Consider the following 22975-nt stretch of genomic DNA (forward strand, 5'->3'; position numbering starts at 1 on the left):
TAATTTGGAGCCCCTACAGTTTCCAACCCCATCAGCTGGAACAGACTGCACGCTTCTGACTTCCAGTTCTTGGAAATGGATTGCAATAGTGCAGAGAGGAAGCAGCATTAGACTTTGTTAAGAGAATGGACAGCGCAGACAGAGGCACCTCATGACCATCCAAATCTGCATTAAATTGTCTCAGTACTCAAGTAAGGCTTGGAGGATTAAAGGTAAAGATGGTCAGCTCAAAGCAAAGGCAGTGATTTCAATACCAAATGGAGGCCCATGAGTTGACTGCCTACATCCTTCACTGTCCTAAGTGCCTCTAAATGTCTTGTAACCTTCAATACTCCTGGTACCTTCACAGCACTGGACATATATCCAAGAATTGCCTGCCGAGTGCCTCAGGCCTTGGCTGCAGACAGATCTGTCCCAGTTGTGAACCCCAGCTCCAGCAGTGGGTCATGCAAGGATCCCCATTTTATCCTGCCCCATGCATTGTGGTGGAGTAACAGGTGACAGCAAACAGGTATTGGGGCTCCAGAGCCATGCCACAGCCTTCCCTGCTTGTTTATTGCCAGCTCAGCACCGATTACTGCCCCTTTGAAGCACCCACCCATTTAAAAGAACCACAGGTTTCTCATAGAGTCCAGGCTGTGCCTCAGACAGCAGTGGCAGTCTGCTATGACTTCTCTTAGAAAGGAAGTTGGGTACAACAGAACAGTTCCTAGGTCAGAACTCAGGAGCTCCCCACCCTGTCTAATATAGGACTTTCCACAGTAGGCCAGTATTGTCTTAATTTTACTTGATTTTGTTAAGTATTTGGACATTACAAGCTACAAAAGAGCCATATATACACGTACCTGAAACATGACTACCTTTAACATAGCCAGGTTTGAAAAGCTTATCCGTTCACAACATTAAGACCCTCTAAGTCAACATTCATCCTGACTAGCAGTTATTGAGGAGAAATCAATATAACTCAGAACATTTTCTTTCACACACTATTGTCCCCCCCCAGCATAAACCATCAGACAAGAGCCTGACCTTCTTGCATAAACCTCTTTTCTACAAACAGGTGGAGTTTAGTAGGAGGGCAAATGAATCTTAAGATGATTCAGAGAGCAGACAATGCTCTAAAAAGAACAGTTTTCTTGTTTCCATTATTATACCAAATGGCATCTTCCTGTTTTCTAAACAGCTGCCTCCTCAGGTTAGACTGACCCAGTAATCTTGGGGTGCCGCACAATATCTGAAGGAAGCAGAACCGCTTATCCCAAAAGGATGAATGCACCATCTCAAACCATCAGGGAATCACTACTGTATCCATTTAGCCTATTGCTACCACAGCCTTAAAAATTAATGAGTTCTCCAGGGAATAGAGAGACATAATGCTCAAAGCAAATGAAGCTGCTGCCAATACTGTTTTCCTCTTCCCTAGACACCACTTCAAACCAAAACAGAAGAGCAGCTTTTGCCCCTCAGCTGTGTAACAAAATCCTTTCAGATTTTCAGGAAAAAATACCTATACCTGTGTAGACAGATCTTGAAATTTCACTTCTTACCAGCCAACACCTCATAGTCTGACCTTGCTCCCTCTGTCATCCAAGTTCACGAAGAAAAAACAAGCTTCATTTTGGGGTGATGTCTGAAGTGATCTTAGTCCAAGTTTTGTGAAGATGCTAAACCATGCTTAGAAATGATGACCTGCATACAACTAGAAGAGGTGCTTCTTTTCTCCAGCCCTGCAACTGACTTTAATTTCTCACGTTTCCATTTCTGTGCAGTAGTTAACATGTCCACAGATATTACATTGCATATATACAGAAACACAGGTCAGCAAAGTCATTTATATAAGACCCCTTTCTTTGAGGAGCTATCTCACATAAAAGGGAACATCAGCAGATGGAGCTCTACTTCTGCATCACACTCTTCAAATGTGAAAGCCTGGCAGGTGAAGAGTGGGATAGGAACAATCACTCTCTCACCCTTTCCAAGCTTTTTTCCAAGCTCTTGCTTTTCATGGCACTACTGCACACAAAAGAGAAATGGCTTCTTCTGCCTTCCAATCCCCTTGCTTCCCCAAAACCACTCCCCACATCAACCAGTGTGTCTGAGTCTGCCAGGAAAAGGTTTAGAAATCCTCAAACAAAATGCATTAAGCATGCAGAATTATCACAAATTAACAGCTCCAAAACAATGCAATGAGGGATTAGCATAGCAGAGCAGCTCTGAAATTTACAGGGGTCTAAGGTCTGAGACCTGTTTCCAAACACCAGGAAGAAAAAATGCTTCTCTAGGGCAAAAGACCAATACCATGCAAATCACTATGACAAGCAAGCAAGGCATTGTCTAGCCTGACATGTTAGCAGGATCTTAGATTTCTGCTCATCTCTACCTCTGATAATTTATGAAGCATCAGCTCCTAAAATCATGCAGCAACCAAGGAAGAAAATTAGCAATTACAACCAGGTAAGTGCAATGTTTAAGTTCAGTATTGCAGGAAAAGGCCTAAAAATGGCTGGCTAGATTAATGAGGCATTTTCCAGGACATCAGCATGATGTTTCTGAATACCTGCTGTGTTTTCAGAATCAGAATGATGTCCATAGCAATCAGTTGCAGAAGAGGAACAAAACAACCAGAAGCAAATTACTTTCATCTATCCTGTGGTGGTGGCCTTCAGCTCACTTCAGCCCATGATGAAGTCCCTTAAAACCACGGGATTTCACAGCTCCTGGGAAAAAGCTGCTTCTTTCATACTTGGCAATATCACTATCTATCAGAAGCTTCTAATCTGACAGGATGTAGTGGACAAAGAGGGCAGTTTGTGCTTCCCTGGTCTGAAACCTTTGTGGAAGAAGACTACTCAGCTCTTTCTGAGAGGAAGAGAAATACAGAGCTACAGGAGCTGACGCTTGGGCTGAAGAGGTGACGAACACAGACGGACAGGGTAGAGGCCATGCACAGAGCAGCAGAGATTAGTATCAGCTGGGAAAAAAAGGAGGAAGAAAAGCTTGTAGACACAGATAGGAAACTCTATATTCCAAACTGGAATAAACATCCAAATCAAGGGCAGACAATGAATCAGCTTAGAGACCTACTCTCAATTTCTGTTCAGCACCAACAACCAAGGGAGTAAGTCGGACGCCTTAATAACACAAATTCCCAACTGACAGCAGACCCTACTCCAGTTAGCTTTTATTCCAGCTAGCCTTCTCTTCCCAGTGCAATCAGCAATCTCACAGGCATAGCTTTACAAATCCCAGGCCACTAGACTGTGGCAGAACAGTGAAGCCAGAGTTAGCATTAGCAGGACTTTGAAGCAAACTTGCCAAGCAGAAGAGAACCTTTTTCTAAATCCTGGATACACAGACAATAAGCTCTTCTGTCTAAACACTGGAATCAGTATCATGCCTAAATCAGTATCTTACCTTTGACACCATTTTTTGGGTTTAAAAACCTCCTCTATAAAATTAGTAGGTTTAATGTTAAAGTCATGCCCAGGGCTAACACAAAGCAACAGTTCTCAATTTAAACTAATACAATGTAATCTAATCTGCTCATGGGTAACAGACTGAAAACTGATGTTCTGAGTTGCACAGACTACACTGCAGATAAAACACTGTTGCTTAATTGCTGGTTCATTATTTAGCATCAGTTCATTATTTAGCATCAGTACATAATTTTAGAGCATTGAATCTCCATTTGTGATCTGCTGCCCACTGGCAACACACAGACCTGTGACGATGGCCAAAACTACACTCAAGATCTGCAGCGTTTCCAGAGTCTGGAGGGGTTACACTGCTAGAGAGCTCACAGGAAATTGAAGGGGATGATGGCTTTTCCTAACAAATTCATACACTGTTGTACATGATGCAAAAAGCTCAAAAGGGATAAAAGAGCAAATGTCAGCGCTTGCTTTAGGGACAATATGCATAATTCAGAAATCTGGGATGTTAGAAAATATACATAGCATGGAGAATGTTACACGTGCTCACAGTAATTTACTACAAAGAACAGAGCACCATCTGAAAATATGGTTTAAAGCAATAACTAAGAGGCTTAGTTATTAGAATTAGAATACAGACAGCTTTTGGGCATTCAACTCCTTGTGTCTGTTGGTACAAGTCAGGCATCATGCAAGTATGAGAGAAGTCCTCTTCTAATTTAAAAGAAAATAATAACTATTTTAATTACGTGACCATTCTAAAAAGGCTCTGAAGTGCAAAAGCAATCATCAGCACAATAAAATAGCCATTAAATGCTTTTTAGTCACAGGATTTGTTACAATAATTCTTGAAGCTCCCAGCAGTTTCATAACAAAGTAGTCACATCTGCAGTTTCACAGAAATTACCATGTCTGTGCCAACATTTCATCTTATGAATGTTTGCAGGCTCCAATTTCCATGTTTAGAAGAGGGATGAAACAAGGCAACCACTTAAATTTTTCTACCTCTCTGGCTTGCTATTCAGAGAGTTAAGGAGCAGAGGCTTCAGTCAGGGTAATGGAATGGCGGCAGTGATCTCCACTGGTGAGGGAGGCTCTGCTCCTGAAGGAGGCAGCTTCAGCCAAGCCCCAGTCTGCTAATGTACACTGTTACTGATACTGAAAATGAGGGAACAGATGCTGTTGGAGTACCAAATGGAAGGCATTCTGCAAAAGAAAATAAACAAACCTAGCCATACTCAACCAGTCAAGGTAACAGGAAGGAAGCAGCAAGTCTCTGTTCCTAAAAGTAAAAAGGACTCTGCAGAACCACCGGAAAAAGATGCACTGCCTGATGAAAAAAATTAATTCCCTTTTCCAGAATCTCTGGATGATGCTAAGAAAAAACATATTAAGCACACTTTATTTACCTTCATTAAAACACAAAACCAAACAACCAACCAATCAAAAAAAAACAACCCCTAACAGGCAAGTGTAATTCAGTGAACTGACAGTAAATTCAAAGGTGGTATCACATATCCAAGAATGCTTCAAATAACATCTCTGGTAAAACAAGTACTCTCTTAGGGAGGCTGAATCAAGACGCCTAGCTTGCTTCCAAGTGTCCTGACCAAAACATTATGACCCAAATCTTGCAAGAGTGGAGAAAAATGAAACCTCAAGCCCATATGGATTCTCACTGCCATTAGCAAGCCTGCAACAGTCTGCTTTCCTTACAATTTTATGGGAGTATTTGCCTGTATTTTAATTATTCCAAAATTTTGGTCAATTCCAAGACAGCAAGCATGAGCTGCAAAATGAAGCATGGAACATCCAGGGAGATCCAGCAGCCTGCCTTTTGAGTAAGTAGCTAATCAACAGCTGATTGTAAGAACAGGTCGCCAGAGTGTCTGTGTGGGAAAGCTTCTGCTGTTTGTGTTGTCACCACAGCTGCACAGGACAGTTGCCAACCTACAACCCATGGACTGCTCATGACATCCCAAATTTCAGAGACCAGCTGGGGTCAGTAGGCTGTTCTGCTCCCCTGGACTTCTCTCAACCAAGGAAGAAACTTCAAGTGCTGCTCTCCCCATCCCTTTAACATTCACTTGACAACTCTCATTGCACATGAGCGAAGTAAAGCTGTGCTTCAGGCAAGCTGGTGGGAGGCAGGAATGTGGCTACAAAACCCAAGGTAACTGTTGGTTTGGCCTTTGCGCCTTGCCAAAGGACACAAAAGCTTCCTATACCCCAGAGGAGCCTTCGCCTTATCATGTATCCATGAAGTGGTCACATCCACACAAAAACGCCTGCTATGTGTTGGCTGCTAAAAATCTCCTGCCATTGAAACAGCAGGAAGAGAAAGAAGGTAATAATTGTAATGACCTGCTTTTACAGCCTGCCAAGTCATCTATTATGAAAATGGTTATTATTTATAGCAACTGACAGATAAAATTCAGAACAAATACCCTCACTGTGCAAAATTCTGAGCTTTTTTTCCCCCCCAGTGGTTTTGGTTATTCAACAACATCCAGAAGAGCTCTTTACCAAATGCTAGCCTTTGTATTTTCTAACACACTCTAAGATACCATTAGAGGCTCATATCACTGGTGTTATGGACAGAATATGGTTTCCCAGTGAAGGGGAGTAGCAACTATCTAGAGGGAAAAAGGAAATGTTTGTCTCAGGGTAGAAACCACAAGAAATGCTATTTTCTGGAGTGTGGAATTAGGGGGAAAAAAAAGATACAACCTCATCTTAAAAGTGATGTGTACACTGGTGCAAATGAAGTCATCTCCTAAATTTATCTAAGCCACTCTCACTAAGAGGTGAAATCAGAAGGGAATTAAGCTAAGAGGGGAAATAAGAACGGAATTAAACAGATGAAACAGTAACTTAAATAGTATGCTATAGTTTCAATAGTGGAGGGAGCTGTGCACAAACCTCATATTAGTAAATGCAAATGGTCCTGTTCAGTTATTAAGAATGTGAAAGTTTCAATTCTCTACTTCTAACAAAGTCAGAAACAATACAGGTATGTTGTTTAAAAAAAATAAAGATTAAATAAATGAAGGTAAACAAAACATCCTAAATTCTATCTCCTCAATAAAACACTAATTTAGAAAAGTTTTTCAGTTTAAATTCAGTCACAATTTTAGACCATATTTTCTCACAAGCCACTTAATTTGTCTTTTGACTATTTTTTGCAAGGAGTTCACAAGCTGATGTAGTCCCACAGTGCAAATACTCTACTGTCAATTACTTCAGAGTGTGGCATGAGAAACATAACTTAAACCTTGTGCACTATAAAAAAAAAATCTAAACTGCTTACTTATTTTTAACAAATAACTAATTTTTTTAAAGAACAATTTCCTTCAAGCATCTTATTTGTTCCTTTGCTTCAATAGCCCCCACTGTCCCATGTCTACTCTTCTTTTGCCATTTATTTAAATAATTTTGTATTCAACTGACTTAATTTTACAGACTAGTGCTATTCTTAGGCCGATCTTCAACATCTAATTCTTAATAGCTTAATTTAATAATCTAATTCTTAATAGCATCTTAAATTCTTAATGTGAGTTATCTTTACCTGTAACATTTTTATTCCTCACATTTGAATAAAGACATCTCCAGACATACAGAACCCATGGAATCTAGGGACAATGGGATTTCTAGGTATAATTGTGATTTCAGTAAACATGCATTTCAAGAAGTAACGATTGTTTATCGTATAATATTCTGAGTTGGAAGGGACCCACAAGGATTGAGTCCAATGTCACAGAGTCACTTTGCCGCACTAGTAACACAAGATAGATCATTACCTGAAGAAACACCTGGAGCTGTAAATACAATGTATTCTCTAAATTGAAAATATTCTATTCACTCAACATATACAGAACAAAGGAGTGAATATCTGAGAGGATTTTTAACCTTAACTTCTCACATTGGGTTCACTGATGTGATGAAAATGCTCATCTTTGCCAAAGCACATGTACCTCAAAGATCTTTGTGCTCTTGCTACATCTCTACTTGCACTGTTAAAGGGCTCCTTTCATTGTTTTATCCTCCTTTAGGTTTACATTTGATTTCACCAACTCCTGCAATACTAATTCAAATCTAAGAGTCTGTGTACACAGGGCTACTCACCAGAATAGCCATTCCAAATATCCAGGCACATACATTTCCAGTTCACAGTCTGGTTGCATAAGGGCCATGCATGTTTGGAAAATAAGCTTGGTATGCTAATATTTATGTATTTCCATATGTAGATTAGCCCTCAATTTCACAATTAAATTAATCCATCTCCCACATCTCTCGGGGTCACATAGGAATAAGACACAGCATTTGATAACTGCCTACTTACAAATAGAACTGTATTTTGCAAGATTCTTTCTGCATTTGTTGTTTTTTACAAGTACTGTATAATGAAGATGAAAGGAAATATTAGGCAGAGATAAAATTATTTGCACTTTTTGAAATGGAAAAATGTAAGTCCACTGGACTTGCCCACTAAAATATCCATTGATTTCTAATTTTTTTTTCTTCCAGAGCAGTGGTCAATCATTTATCTGCCAACAATTGTGTTTGGTTTGTATTAAACATTGTGGTTACAACTACAGAATGTATTTCAGGGCATTATATGCAGTGCTGGTGTCCTGGCCTCACAACTTCCAACCTCTTCCCTATTGACAAGAGCCTAAGCTGCAAAAGGTCTCACTGATTAAATAAAGTTCTGCAAGGGTATGGAAATCGTTCATATGAGATATTTTGCATATTTAATTACATCAAGGACTTCATGACCTTTGTCAACTGCAGGTTTCAAAGAGCCTGCTCCAAGTGAACCAAGAGCCTTGGAACACACAGCTCCCAAACAGAGACTCCTTTGGAACCTGTTATGTTATACAGCTTATACTATTAATTTCCTTCATTTCCAAGCAGTTCTGGAAACAAAGTCATTCAGAACTGATAGGTGCGGATCACAGGTTCACCAGGATAAATTAAATGTTTTCCTCTGATGTAGAGTGCTTCAATTCACACTCACTTGTAGAAAAAACCCAAATTGCTCCATAGCCTAAATAATGCAACTGCACAGAAACAAACATATCTACACACCCCAAAAGCAGTTTCTAATCCACTATTAAATTTCTTCAGTGCAAAAACTTCTTGTAAAGTCAAGGGCATCCAATTGTCCTTCAGACATACCATTTCAGACTTGACTACAGTGACATCTTAGGCTGTCAGTGTCTGCTAGGAACTCTATCTTCCATCGGCTTCTTTAAGGAACATTCTTATCTTGCACAAAACTGCTGCCTTCAGAGTACTGGGTGCTCATTAGCACTTTTAATGAAATCTGATCTGTAGATAATCAAGGGGCAGAACAATTCTAGCGATACACAGAGTACAACATTCAAATGATTTTTAAAAAGCAGTGTAATTAAGAGTAGCTGTGTCATAGCTTACGCAGTTTGAGGAAGCAGCATATCCACACAGACATCAATTTAGATTGATGGTAGCTGTGGGTGTGGCAGTGGGCAAAACTAGCAAGGAGCAGGCTCAGCACACTGCACTGATTGGTAACTTCTGATTGAAGCTTTCAAAACCTGCCCAAAACTCTGGCCCATCTGGAGGTAACAAGTTTGCACACAAAGGATTACAAAGACGGTCATCATCAAATGCATGAACATAAAATATATTACACCTAGTTTTCATTTTTGCTGGCACTCACTGCTATTTGAGCTCAGCCTCACATATTTAATTCTTTTCTAAAAGATGGTGTAAGTAGCTTTATTATATACTGCAATAACAAAAGGTATTTATCTGATTATAGATAAGGGAGGTCACAATCTCCCTGTAATTTAAGCAAGTTGCTTATACCTGAAGGGTGAGTTTGTGTCAAAAATGAGTTCCTGTTAAGCACACACAGTTGTGTTCACAGGACAGAATTGCTATAAAAATACAGAAAGTTGCACTGTCTAGCTGTTATACCCATACACACAGAAGTAAAACACAGAATGAAACCAAATATGATACTGAATCACAAAATAAATAAGAAATAAAATTTTTTATGTGAGAGATCCAACTCCTAAAAATACTAAATATTTTTGGCAGCTACTCATGACCTTAAACCAGCGTTACCAGACTGATATTTTCTATTACATCCATCTCCTAGAGCTGCAAACAAGGATTTGAGCCCTACTGAAACAAGTTCAGAAAGGCTGCTCGGCCACAAAGAGGGTAGGAGTCAGATTACATGCAGCAGGTCATTAAACAAGGAAGGACTAAGTAAAAAAAACATATAAACCAGTACCAGATGACTTTCTGGCATTCTATTTGGTCACAGATCCAGACTCTTACAAGACAGGAGCTTGAACCTGATTTCTAAGATGTGAATTATTACCATACTAACTCTTTAACATGTTGCTCACAATCACAGGAGAGTCTGGTCATGAAAAGCACATGAGCTGCATCAAGAGATTTAAAAAAAAAAATAAAAAAATACTGCATCCTTCCAGAGATATTCAAAACCCTTGCCTTTCTTTACTATCATAGCTTGCTTTCTATGTGATAGCATGGATACATACAGCACACACATACTCTGCATCTCTTCTGGCCTTATTCTGCTTAAGATGCTTTAGTGCAAATCAGTCCTTCAGTTCTTAAATTTCATTTGCATGTTCTCTTTGCAAGGAAGCCTCAAATGCTCTCTAAAGTAGAAACACATTACCTCTGAAATTTTGAGATAAACTAACTAAGCATCAGTTGAAACCAAGAAGGCAGGCCCTGTTGTAGAGGTTGAATCTTGGGTCACATCAGTCACGTTTTGCTGTGGCCTACACAGGGTAAGCATGGAACTGAAAAAGAACTGGGAGAACGAAATTCTCAGTCATGGGATTCTGTCATGTACATTCTGAAAAGCTACAAGTCAGAAAGGCTCTTCTACAAAAGCCTACATGCCTCTAGTCTTCACTGCCTCTTCTGCCTTTGGACTCAACATTCCACAGGAGAGTGATTTGGTTAAGCGACTAACAACAAACCAAACCTAACAAAACTCCCTGTCTTTCAGAAAGGGTTGGCTTGTAGACAATTGCAAGGGAAAACCAAGCAAGTGAAATTCTTCACTGCAGTTGATTAGGCAAATTTACTCATTTTATTCGTGAAATAGAAATTTCCTGACTGTATATTACATCACTCCCTTTGTTGAACAAACTTCCCTGTCTCATGTCTTCTGTTGACAAGCCCAAACCAGAGCTGCAAGGCTGATCTTTTCAGACAGAGGCAGAAAGAACAGATAGTTGTTTGGTGTTTTTTTGGGTTTTTTTTTTTTGTTTGTTTTTTTGTTTTTTTTACTGTGCTGCAAATCAGTGTAATTGCTCCTGCTGCAGCAACATCTGCCTTTCCACATACTGAGAAAGCACATACTGGAAAGAATCCTGCTACATAATGGAACTCTGAGATTCAGAAAACAAAAGAAATGCTTGTAAAAACTTATCTGATCTTTCCCCTACCCCATGCTTTTAAAAAAAAGCACAAACCACGTAACAGAAAAAAGCACAAACCATGTAACAGAAAAAGCAACATAACAGAAAACAGGTCTTTCATTTCAAACCAGTTTAGGTTCTTAAAAGCTGTATGTGTTTACTTGCCCTTTGTGCTTTGTACTTAATCAATATTAATACCAAAAGATTCATGCTATAATTGTTCAGATTTGCATTCTTTTTGTTCATTCTTCCATTTATCACACTAAATTGTTACTAAATAGATGGTTTTGCTATTTAAAGGCTCTTGTTCTAGTTTTGCATGCATGACATCCAGTTGGCAACTCTTTCTGCAGTGGAGTGACAAACATTTTAAAGCTTTTAAACTGCAATACTGCTAAATAAGAAGTAAAAAAAAAAATCTAAGAAACCAACAACACAACCCTACAAAGAATAATGCCTATTCAATTATAACAAAAGGAATAAAGCAATCAAATGTGATGTGCTTACATTTCTGCACATACCTACTGAGAACATTTGGACTCATCATATGAAAACGTAAAGTAAGAGTTCTCAGGTCCATTTTATCCACATTCAAGTCAACTGGCTAAATTTTCTCTATCAATGAGCCCCTGAACTATTCTTGGCTTCAGATGTACTACACTAGCTCAAATATATCAATGAGAACACTGGCAAAAATCACTTCATTCTGCTACTCCAAAGGAGCAAACTGGAAGTAGAGCAAGCAGTGAGAAAATTTGCTTCAGCTATCCCACACAGTAAAATTCAGCACTCATGTCATGTACCACACAACTTGTGTTGAAATCAATGTGTGCTGTGGGTCTGAGATTTGAACCTGATCCATGAAGTACACAATTTACACAACAAGGAAGTTATCGTCTCAAACTGACTAACAAAACATTGTGATGAAATAAAAAATTGCTTCCTCAGTATATACAACATTTTGGAAGTAAAGAAAAAAGAAGAGGGTAATGCAACCACATTTCTTCTAAATCCGTGATTTGCTGCTCTGACACAAACACAGAACCTGACCACCAGCTGTAAATCGTTGCCAATCAGGCGGCAGCCAGCGGAGCTGGATCTGAACCTCGGCAACTTTGCCAATAACGCTACAATACAAAAGGCTTAACCTACTAAATTTGTTTTTCCTTTCTCGCTTAACGTAACAACCACAGTCTCATCAAAACGTAATTGCATAATAAGATAATCATATGTAAATTTTGAAGAAAAAAAATTGCCTTAATTTCAAATAAGCTCACAGTGAATGCAGTTTCGTTCCACCCATAACTCTACCAAAATCCAGCGGCACAGGTCTCCAGGTTCCCATCACTTTACACCGGCAGCTATCTTACTCTCAGCACTGCCATCTAGGAGAGAGCGCCGGCGTACCGCGGGCCGCCTGGAACATCAGCAGCTCGCAGGCAGCAACATTCCCGGAAAGCATCGCAAAGCTGTTGCTACTGTTAAAATTTTAACTGCAGCCGGTAGTTAACTACAGGCTGTGCCGGTTCGAAAGCAGCCTCCCCCAAATTCCCCCCAACCCAGCGAGGTCCGCTAGGCGCACACACCGGCATCTGCTCCGCGTATCTCGGCGTTCTGTGGCGGGGGAAAACGGGGGGAAAGCCCAGCCTTGTGCGCGCCGCAGCCGTGCCCGGGCCCTGCGTGCGCCCCGGGGCTGCGAGCGGCGCCGGAGGAGCCGGGCTGCGGCCGCCTCAGCGCTCCGCGCCGGTTCGCGGGCGGCTGCGCGGATACCGCGGGAGCGGCAAGGCACCGCCGGCTGCTGCCCCCGGCCCCCAGCCCCTCGTTCGGCAGCCCCACCGCGCACCGGCCGGGCTGATGCCACTCGCCCACCTCCGAGCCCCGTCCTTCTCCAGGGGACTGGGCTGTCGCTGTTTCATCTCCCTGCGTGCAGCAGGACAAAACGGGAAACGGCTGCAGGAAAAGCCAAGCAAGGGACGTGCCTTGCCGCCGCCGGCCGGAGGCACAGCCCCCGGCGTGCAGCCGCCCCCTGCAGCCCCGGGAGCGGCCGCCGCAGCACGGCACAGCCTCGCCTTACCTCCCCGCCCCGGCTCCGGGGATGCGCCGCAGCTGCTGCCGTGCCCGCCCCCACCTGCGCCGTCCCTCCCAGCCCGGCGCTCAGGTGCGGAGAAAGCACAAAGGCAGCGCAGCGGCGCGGTGGGGGCAGCGGGCTCTCCCCCCCCCCACCCCCCCCCCCCCCGGCATATTTATAGGCCCCCCCCCCCCCGGGGGCCCCCCCCCCCCCCCACCCGAAACCGTGCAACTTGCCCCGAGCCTCCCCTCGAAAGCCCCCTCGCCAGTCCCCCGTGCTGAGCTTGGTACCGGCACTACGGAGCGCCCCGCAGCCTGAGGAAGTTCCCCGGTCCTGCGGAGAGCTGAGAGGGACACACCGCCCCACGTACCCCCCACCACTGACACCCCTCGGGCTCGCCCCGCTCCGCTGCCCCGACAGACACGTACGGGCAGCCCCCACAACGCCGGGGGTGCCGGACCCAGCGCCCGGTGCTCGCTAGACAGGGCGGCTGCCGCCCCCAGCCCCGTAGCCGCTGGGTGCGTGTATGTGCAGCGGGGGGGACAGGTGACGAGCGGCAGGAAAGAGCCGCTTCCCCCCGGCGGGAAGGTCTGTGGTGCAACGCCGCTCCCGCCTGCCCCCCACCCCGTCTCTGCAGATGCCCCCGGGAAGGGCTGCGAGGCTGGCAGCAGACAACAGCCGCCCCCTCCCCCGGGAAAGCTGTTCTGCCTCCTTCTCCCTCGCTCGCCTTCTTTTCAGCTCGGCCGCTTGACTGACAGGGAGCCTTCCAGCGGCCGCCCACGCGCGCTCCCGTTTCCCCTCAGTCGGAGAGGGAGATGGCGAAGGAGAAAGCATGAATGAAACAGCCAGGCAGCGGGCGGGAGCAGCCGGCCCGGGCCCCGGGAGCGCTGGGGCCGCTGCCGCAGGCATGCGCGGGGGCGGCGGGGCTGTGGGCAGCCCCCCCCCACCCCGGGCCCCGCTGTGGGCAGCCCCCCCCCACCCCGGGCCCCGCTGTGGGCTCCTCAGGGAGGGGAGCCGGCGGTCACTGACTGCCAGCGGCACCCCCGGCATCTCTGCTCAGAGGGGGCTGAGAGGCCGCTTGAAGACACTGCCGTGCTTCTGCTGGGCTTGTTCCCAGAGGGCAGAAGGTAGAAGGTTGATGCCTTCACAAGCCAGAGACACGACTGTGGCCTTAGAGATGCCACAGCAGCTGCTTGGTTCCTTATCTATAAACCAACTTTGCTCCACTAAAAGCAATTCATTTTGTATTCATAAAAACTCAGCACCTAATACCTGAACTAGAACTCTTGTCCCGAAGTAATAGGAGGGAGGAACGAATCTCAAAATTTATTTAAAGCCCACTTGGTTTTCCCAGTGGTTAGTTGGTACTGTGGGGTAGCCTTGCAATCATTTTTTCCCTGAGATCAGTTGTCCCAAAAATTCTTGTGACTTACTAAACACACACTTCACAATCTCTGGCTGGAGACCAGAGGTTCTGTGCTTTGACATGACTGTTACTGAGTTTGGTTTGTGGTGTTAGTCAGTTAGCCTTACTGCACAGTCAAAGGATTAAATATTCACGTAGTGGGGGTCTACAAAGTGGTTACCTCACTATTCATTCACTGGAAAGCACTAATCCCTTTAATTAATATTTAATGCATTTTCTTGATTTTAGTCACTGGAATTCTTGATTTGAATGCCCCAAAGTATTCATTTATTTAAATCTCATACAATTTAAATTGAAAAGAACATTTTCTCATTCTGAATATGCATGGAAAATTTTGTTATATGCTGGTACATACATTGCATGCTGCACTTGAGATGTATCTGCATTTGCAGTTACATAATCAATAAACATGGGGTTTTGTCCCATGAATCTAGAATTGCATTCTGAGCTGTTTTAAACCAGTATGCCTCCACAAATTTAATGCCTGCCAGAAAATTTATATCAGCTAAAATTTTAGCCTCTGAATTTAAAAAAAAGCTGCTTTTGATTTCTGTGGGGAGAAGTGTCTTAAGAACTTCATTTTTTAAATTTTGTGTTCCTGAAAACTGAGTGGACAATAAAGCATTGTCAAATCTTTTGCTATAGAACAATGAATGTATCATTATAATTCAGATAAGGCAGTGCAATCCTTTATGTATTTGTTTTATAAGGTACTTATGTTTGTGGTAATAGTTCAACATGACTCACCTACAGTACATATCACTGCCACAGCTGTTGTAAACCTTCTTCTGAGTCAGAGAATGACTTTGTGACCCAGAATTCTGGCAGTGAGTACTAGCCTAGTGATTTTCCCAATTAAGAGAGAATTGTGAGTTGGTATCAGAGCAGGGTGAGTCAGTTTGATGTAGGGCAAAACTAAACTCATCAGTTACTACTGCACTAAGTCAGCATCCTCTTCCCTTCCAAAAGTCACTGTTAAGAAAACCTGGAATCATCTTGTGATGGGACCTCCTCTGAGAGTTCAGAAAGACTGCAGTGGACCATGGAATCAGTTCTCCTTTTTCTCAAAAGCTCCAAGCTACTGTATCAACCATCTATTGCTCACTGCCATGGGGTGCACAGTAGCTTTGCAGAATTGTGGGGCTGGCAGCAGCAAAGTGCTGAGAGGCAGCCTGGTTTCTCTGCTTTATTCGAGAAATCATTTTGCTTCTTGGGCGTACCAAACTGCAGGAGGTCTGACATTAAAACCACATGTGATTCTCTGCAATTTTTCTCTGAAAAACATCCCAAATCTGCCTGAACTGATTTTGAATAATAAAATTTGGGTACCCTTTACTCTGCAGAGAACATGGTCAACACCTACTTGCTGTTAAAACTGTGTCAGAATAAAAGGGGCCATAATTTGGGATTGGGTATGTGGATGAGTGTTGCCACTGGATACAAATAGATCACACGGACACAGCTCGAGGTGTGGTGAAAGGAAGAGCGAGTTTATTTTTCCTCCCAGGATTTATAGGTTTCTGAGCACGGCCAGGGATTGGATGGTCAGGATAACACTTTCCCACTGCACTGGCCATGAGAGATGTCCATCACAAGACGTGTAACAGAAAGAATGTACACATATCTATGTTTACAGTTACTGTCCTGGGAAAGTCTTTAGAAACTATGTCAGCAAGATCAGAAGCTGAGTTTTCAGGGCGACAGATGAGCTATGAGAGTATGATGAACTTGAGTTAGGCTGGTGGCAACCTGAGTTTGCTCTGGTGTTTTGTCACCCTGATGCAATTAGGAAGGGTTGAAGTTTGAGATTGTGGTGAGGCCAACATCAAGCACGGGGCAGAGAGTGGAGACCCAGTGACCAGCAAGCTGGGTGTATTGCCAGCCATGCCAGGGACTTCAGTGTTGACCCTGGCAGCAGCTCCCGGCTGGACAGGCAGAGGTTGCTGACTCAGGATTACAGCTGGGATCAGGGTTGAACTTTGGGTGAAGCAAAACTGATGAGGCAGGTTTGAAGTAGCGCTCAGAAGATGTAAATAATTTCGGAGCATCCACTGATACAGCTGTAGAACAGAGGCTATTGGTGAATTTTGTATGAAAGTTTTACCTTGCTTAGAGTGAACTATTTGCACTATACTGTGTCTGAGACAGCTCTTAAGGGTCCTGGTAAGGGTTAAGGTGGGAATAGCTGGGAATTTGTAACATTTGAAGTTGATGCGCTCCTGTATTCATGTCCTTGTTAATAGTCTATGTCCATTTGATTTCATGGTTCAGAAAGTCATTGAAAAATAGAATCCATCTGGTTTCTAAACAGCTTTGGGTTTTATTTCCTGTTTGACCTGGACATGATGCCCATTTGACCCTGGGTGATACGGTGAGAAGAAACTCTGTGGAGAAGTACCTGGGGGTCCTGGTGGACAGAAAGCTGTACCTGACCTGTCAGTGTGTCCTTGTGGCCAAGAAGCCAATTGTGTCTTGGGGGGCATTAGGAAGAGAATTGCCAGCAGATTGAGGGATGTAATTCTGTCCCTCTACTCAGCCCTGGTGAAGGCTCACCTGGGTTCTGGGCTCCTCAGTACAAGAGAGATATGGAGCTCCTGGAGTGGATCCAGTGGAGGACTACAAAGATGGTTAAGGGTCCGGAGCATCTCTCCTATGAGGAATGGATGAATGAGTGGGTGTGCTCAGCCAGAACAGGTTATGGTCAGAATCCTTGGGAAGAGTCTGTGCAGTGGATTCTGGTTAGAAGAGGAAGAAAATGCATGTGAACCATCTGGAGGAAGAGAACTGGGTTGGTGTGGAAGCAGAGGGAGAATGCAGGGAGCTTTGTATGAAATGCTGCCTGCTTCAATGGCCCCTTGGTTTCATAGCACCTTCCATGTCTTTCCCTCGGACCAACTTATGTCTGTATGCAGAATACAAATGCAGATAGCTTTACTGAAGTGAACAGAGCCACGCCACATTTGTTTTGGTTAAATATGAAATTAAAACTGGAGGGTTGTTTTCATGCAGTAAACTTGGTAGGAGCATAAGGGAGAAATGTAACTTAAAATAGCATTTGGGAAATATATATAGCAAAATGAATAAACAATATGCAGTGAGTCATGTCCAGCGGTTCTTGCAGTAGAAGAGAGGATCTTCTCTGAGGAAACTAGCTGGGAGTAACTTCTGTTTGTCTGAAGCTGTAGTTACCCTCTGGGTACAGCATTTTGGTAGTGTCCAGTGTATTCCTTTGTGGGTGCAGAGCACTCTCTGAGCAGAGGTAATTGCAGGACTGGACCACAGGCAATCATGCACTGAGACACCCTATACAGGCTAGCAGAGAAATCTTCCAGCAGAGTTAAGTAAAAAATATTTAAAATCTGGTTTGTCTGGCAAGTGGAGACCAAGAACCACCATTTTACTCATGACGAAGGGCTATGCTGGAGGATGCCCAAGGGACATTACAAATGCTACTGTCCTGAGGGAATCTGTTACAGCAGTTATCCTCTTACCTGATGCTATGCAGACCTATCTTATAAGCTGGTGGCACAGGTGCCCTGAAGCAAAACTAACTGTGCCAAGGCAGAAAGCAGCAGCACAGGGCAGCTCTGCTTTTATGAGCTTTGAAACCATGAAACTAGATAAAATTGGCCAGGCTGGGTGGCAGCAGTTTGGCCATCTCTATTAAATATAAAACTCAACACACAGCAGAGAGAAGGGGCTCTGATGACACTATTTCAGCTTTGTTCTCATGGTAACCATTATGTCATCAGAATACCATGGTTACTATAATACTACTTATATTTCAAATGTTAAAAAAAGGCAGAAGGAAAAAAAAAAGCAAACTTTTCCCAAAGTTGAGAAAGAGATGTGTTTATTCAGAACCAAGCAGTCACAAGGAAGAATTAACCAGGAGTTACTAATACTTCCTGGAAAAGCCATTTTGAAACCGTGAAGGATTGTTTTATTTAGCAATTACTATATCTTACTGTTTCTGTTGCTGTCCCTGTCACCATATGGTGCATGTCCTGGGGTTTCCCCTCTCAGCTTTGTCACCAGCAGCTATTTTGATAAATGCACACTGCAGAAGATTAACATGGTCAGATTCCAATCATTGGGAGCATAATTTGTATTTGAGTTATAAACCTCAATTTGCACAAAAGTCAGAAATAGGAAAATCCAGAAGTATAAGATTGGAACTATGAGGTTATCGCATTTCAGAGGTTCAAGCTAACCAAAGGAAGTCTTGGCTTGGATGCTTTCAAGATGCTGAAGCATATGGCTCAGAGGAAATCAGAATGGCAGCTTGCTATTCCTTGTTTGAGGACAAAAAGTATGCTGATGGCAGGATGTTTTCAGGGAATCAGGCCTGCAGATCTCTATAGCTACAGCATGAGAGACCTTTGCTGCAGGAGAGAACAAGAGCTCTGACACTGAGATAATGTATGATGTTGAAAATGGTCTGATAATGAGAAGTGAAAGAGCTTTAGATCATTGTATAAGTGAATCTAAAAAAAAGGAACTAAAATAGACAACGTAAATACTTCCAAAAGCAGCTGCTGTTTGTGGGACCTTTGGTATTGGTGGCTGCTCCACTTAAAACTGTTTACAGAAATCACTGGGTGCTCTATGCATTGTTGGTATCAGGTCCTGGGAGGTAGTTTGAGATAGAATCCACAAATGCAGTGCATTTAAAATTTCAAACTCACTTTTTGGCACTCTTGAGAGTTCAGGACTGCTCATTTGGACAAGGCTGATTTTGAAATGGTTATTAAAAAAGATTAACAAAATATTAGGTATTAAGATTTGATGGGGAAATTCTAAAAGCAAAATAATTTTGTTAACTTATGTAATCGCCTGATCTTATCACCTATATTGTTCTTCCTCCTTCCCCTGATACTTGTTATCACTAATTAAAGTATCTTTTTCTAAATTAGAAAGTAAATTTTTGAGGCCAGGGTTGTAGTTTTCTATACTGAATGAACAGGGTCATAACAAAGCAGGTGAGCCTCTTACAGAAGTGCGCTACTACAGGAGCAGGATTTTAGATGCAATCTGAATTGAGAACTATAGTATCTCACATACATATTTTTGTATGTGTATATACTCACAGCCATGAAAATTTGTTGTATTAGCCAATAAGAAAAAAGGACTAATGGCTGCTTTGTAAATCTAACTGTGAAGAAACCAATGAGATGTGTACAGTCTATTCTGAAATGCTTCCCTTCAATACACGTTGAGCTTCCTGAAGCATTAAAGTACCCCACTTAGCCTTAGATTGATTTCATCTCTGCAGGATCACTCCTGTCCACATCTAGCATTCAAAACATTGTCTCAACATACATTTTTCCTTCTTGCTGTGGCATACTTTACATACAAATAGTCAAATCACAAAAGTTGTGGTAAAACGAACAGCAATCACTCAGCCAGACCTTCCTACACAAAAATCCACAGTCCAGCTTCAGTGGTTTTGGGGAGAAAAAGCACAAATCTGAAAGGAAGGGATGATGCTATACAGAATATTCCTCTTGACTGTAAAAATTTCCATGCCAGCAAACAGCTAGTGGTGTTTCTAGCAAATTCCCTCTCTCTAGATAAAACAATCAGCTGCCCTTTCTTAATGTTCACTGTAGCCTAGCTCATTTTGTACATCTGTTGTAGTCTTGCAAATATTAGTAAACAAGCCTTTCACAGCATGCCTTGCTGCTAAGCAGCAGTGACAGACACTTGAGATAGCTGGAGTCTCTATAGCTGGGTATGGCTAAAGATTTTTACCTGTTTGTCTGTCTGATTTAATAGTCCTCTTGAGCCAGAGACAAGAAAATTTATGTCCAAAATCATCCAAAACCACATAAAAGTACATTTAGAAAGTACCATAGAAAAATGTTCCATAGAAAGTATCTTCTGATTTGAAATAGTCCTACCAAGATCAGAAAAATTTAAAATTTGGGAATTCAGATAATGCATTCATAAAGTGATAATTTCTGTGATGCTTCCTAAGTTTTCTATGTGTCTGTGATAAACATTGTTTGCTACTGAAGTTCATTCATTGCCAGTATATAGCAGCAATTATGGTTTTACACAGAGATGTAAAAATGTATATAAAAATGTATATGAATAATGGGGACCTTGAGGAATGGCAGGCTAAAATACTGAACCAGGGAAATCAAACTGATTAGGGCCTCATGATCAATACCCTGAGCAGAGATAATTCCAATATTGTATTTCTATGAGATCACCACCATAGAAAATAACTCTTTGTGTTTTAATAGTATTTTGATGTCTTAAAAAACGCCTTTAGTATATTGGTAAAAGACAAGATTTGTCTGTGGTTTAATTAGGTTTCAGGGCATCTAACCAGCTAAGAATTTTAATTTATACATCATGGCAGGTAACATGAAGACAAGATATATATCCCTTTGCTGAAAATAACTTGATTAAGAAGCTAAGGACTTACATATTGTGTGCAGTCATCAGAAGTTGGCATATGCTCTGCAAGTCTGCTTTGTCTGGCACCTGAAGCTGTTGTCAAGCTTTTTCTTTGAATTCTTCTAGTTGGTATTCGTTCCCAGTCTCGTTGTCACTTAGCTCTAGTGAACTGCCAGCAGCAGCGCCCTTTCTTTCTGCCTGTTGTGACAAAGCCAGTTCACCAGGCGCTGCTCAGAAGTTACTCCAAGCTGTGACATATGGGAGCTTATGAATCAGGTTTTCCCAACTGGAAAAGTATCAATAATCAAGAATGAAAATGAAAAAAAAAACAAGTAAGAAGAGCTTTATTGCAACTGTTTAATAGCACTGTCTGCCGTGCAATTTATTACTTCTCTCCTTGCAACTCATGAACAGTTAAAATTTATATACTGCAAGAAACATAGAATTTTAGCTTTCTGTGATAACCACGTGAGAAAGAAATAAGTCATTCCCATTATCCAGTGCTTGGGAAAGCACACCAGTTGGTGCATGTGACACTCACAGTAGGAGTAGCTGACATGGGATCCATATGGCACTTGAGCATGGAATTCAGCAAGAGAAACTGAAAGGTCATCCGAACTTCAGCTGGAGAGAGAGGTTCATTTTAAGATAAAAAATTACCTGTGGCCAACAGTTGTATCACTACACAGAGTGATATAGCATCTTTTTTCCTACCCTGCATCTTTATCCATACTCTGTTGCTTTATCTTCCTAAAATGAAGCAGGGGCGGACGGACTGTCACAGGCCTGAGTAGGAGGAGGCAAGAAGTAAATGTGTATTATTAAAGAAAACAAGTGCACTTGCTCCAAGCTGTACAGCTCTGGGAATTACTGGTTGTGCTGGTTTTGGCTGGACTAGTTAATTTTCTTCACAGTAATTGGTGTGGGGCTGTGTTTCTGATTTTTGCTGGACACAGTGCTGGTAATACAGGGATGTTTTCATTATTGCTGAGTAGGGCTTGCACAGAGCCAAGGCCTTTTCTGCCTCTCAACCCCATTAGTGAGGAGGCTGGGAGAGCACGAGAAGTTGAGAGGGACACAGTCAGGACAGCTGACCCCAGCTGCCCAGAGGGATATTGCTCACCATATAGCATCAGGGTCAGTTACACAGCTGGGCAAGAAGGTGGAAAGGGGATGTTTGGAATGATGGTGTTTCCCTTCCCTGGTCACTGTTATGTTTGATGGAGCCTGGCTGCCCAGCTGCCCAACCTTGGGAAGAGGGGAATCCATTTTACTTTACCTATAAAACTCTCTTTATCTCAACCCATGAGTTTTTCCACTTTTACCATTCTGATTCTCTCTCCCATCCCACTGTGGAGGAGTGAGCGAGTTACATTTCATCTTTTCATCTATTTCCTATATAAAATAACATCACCAGAACAAAGCAATAGCCAAGCTTGGAACAGTGAGCCCTGGTCATTAGGGCCTATTGCAAAGTGCTGCTTTGTCAGGGAAATGGAGCTTGGTTAATTGAAAATGGGCTGTAGAGAATGGTTTTGTTTTTACCTGGCTTGTTAATGCACACCTGATGGCTTGGAACTGCAGGAGAAAAGGGAGGGATTCATGTCAGCACTGTACCTCTTGAAAGTCTCCCTCTGGCTGCAGTTGTCAAAGGGACAAGTTGCAGACGGTCTCTGAGGATATAGCTTGACTTTCTTATAGTGCCACCTGATTCCTATGAAGACTTAGATAAATGGCCAAGAGTGAATCACTGAGTCACTGCGCTCTCAGGCTTCACCAGAGAGGGCCCCAGGCACTGGGGCTTCACTGAGAGTGGAGTGGATAGCATAGAAGGGGAGAAAAAGGCCTCAGCCTGAGGACACACTCTCATTCCTGGTCTAGAGGGTCAAGATGGGACACTCTGTGATGAGACTGCAGTACTATTTTGTTTCTTAGCATCATTGAAGATTCAAATATATCAGCAATTTATCAGCAAAATAATATATCAGAATATTAACTGAAACAATAGGGAAATTCCTTCAAAACTGAAACGATAGATCAAAACTATTAAGTAATTACATGAAGGATTCTTGAATTCTTCAGAGCTTACTTTACTTTGAGCTTTTGAAATTTATTTAAATGGTATGGCTGGGGACAAAACTGCCTAACTGCCTCCTTAACCTCTTGCTCTAGACCTAACTTCAAA

At 42.6% G+C, this 22975-nt stretch overlaps 1 protein-coding gene across 3 annotated transcripts in view; it reads right to left on the bottom strand.

Annotated features, from left to right (window-relative positions):
* PTPN5 (protein tyrosine phosphatase non-receptor type 5) overlaps nt 1–12951 on the bottom strand; it is a 74859-nt gene extending 61908 nt beyond the window's left edge. The window contains exon 1 of one of the 3 annotated variants that reach the window (XM_015630457.2): nt 12758–12951. Coding sequence is in view for 1 of the 3 variants with exons in the window: in XM_015630456.1 (XP_015485942.1) it covers nt 12475–12480 (6 nt within the window). In the remaining 2 variants the exon portion in view is untranslated. Of the gene's footprint in view, nt 1–12474; nt 12496–12757 lie in introns of those variants that run through there. The other 2 variants (XM_015630461.3, XM_015630456.1) reach the window with 2 other exon arrangements.
* Between the last annotated feature and the right edge of the window lie 10024 nt (nt 12952–22975).

Source organism: Parus major, chromosome 5 (assembly GCF_001522545.3).
Source record: "Parus major isolate Abel chromosome 5, Parus_major1.1, whole genome shotgun sequence".
Lineage (NCBI taxonomy): Eukaryota > Metazoa > Chordata > Aves > Passeriformes > Paridae > Parus > Parus major.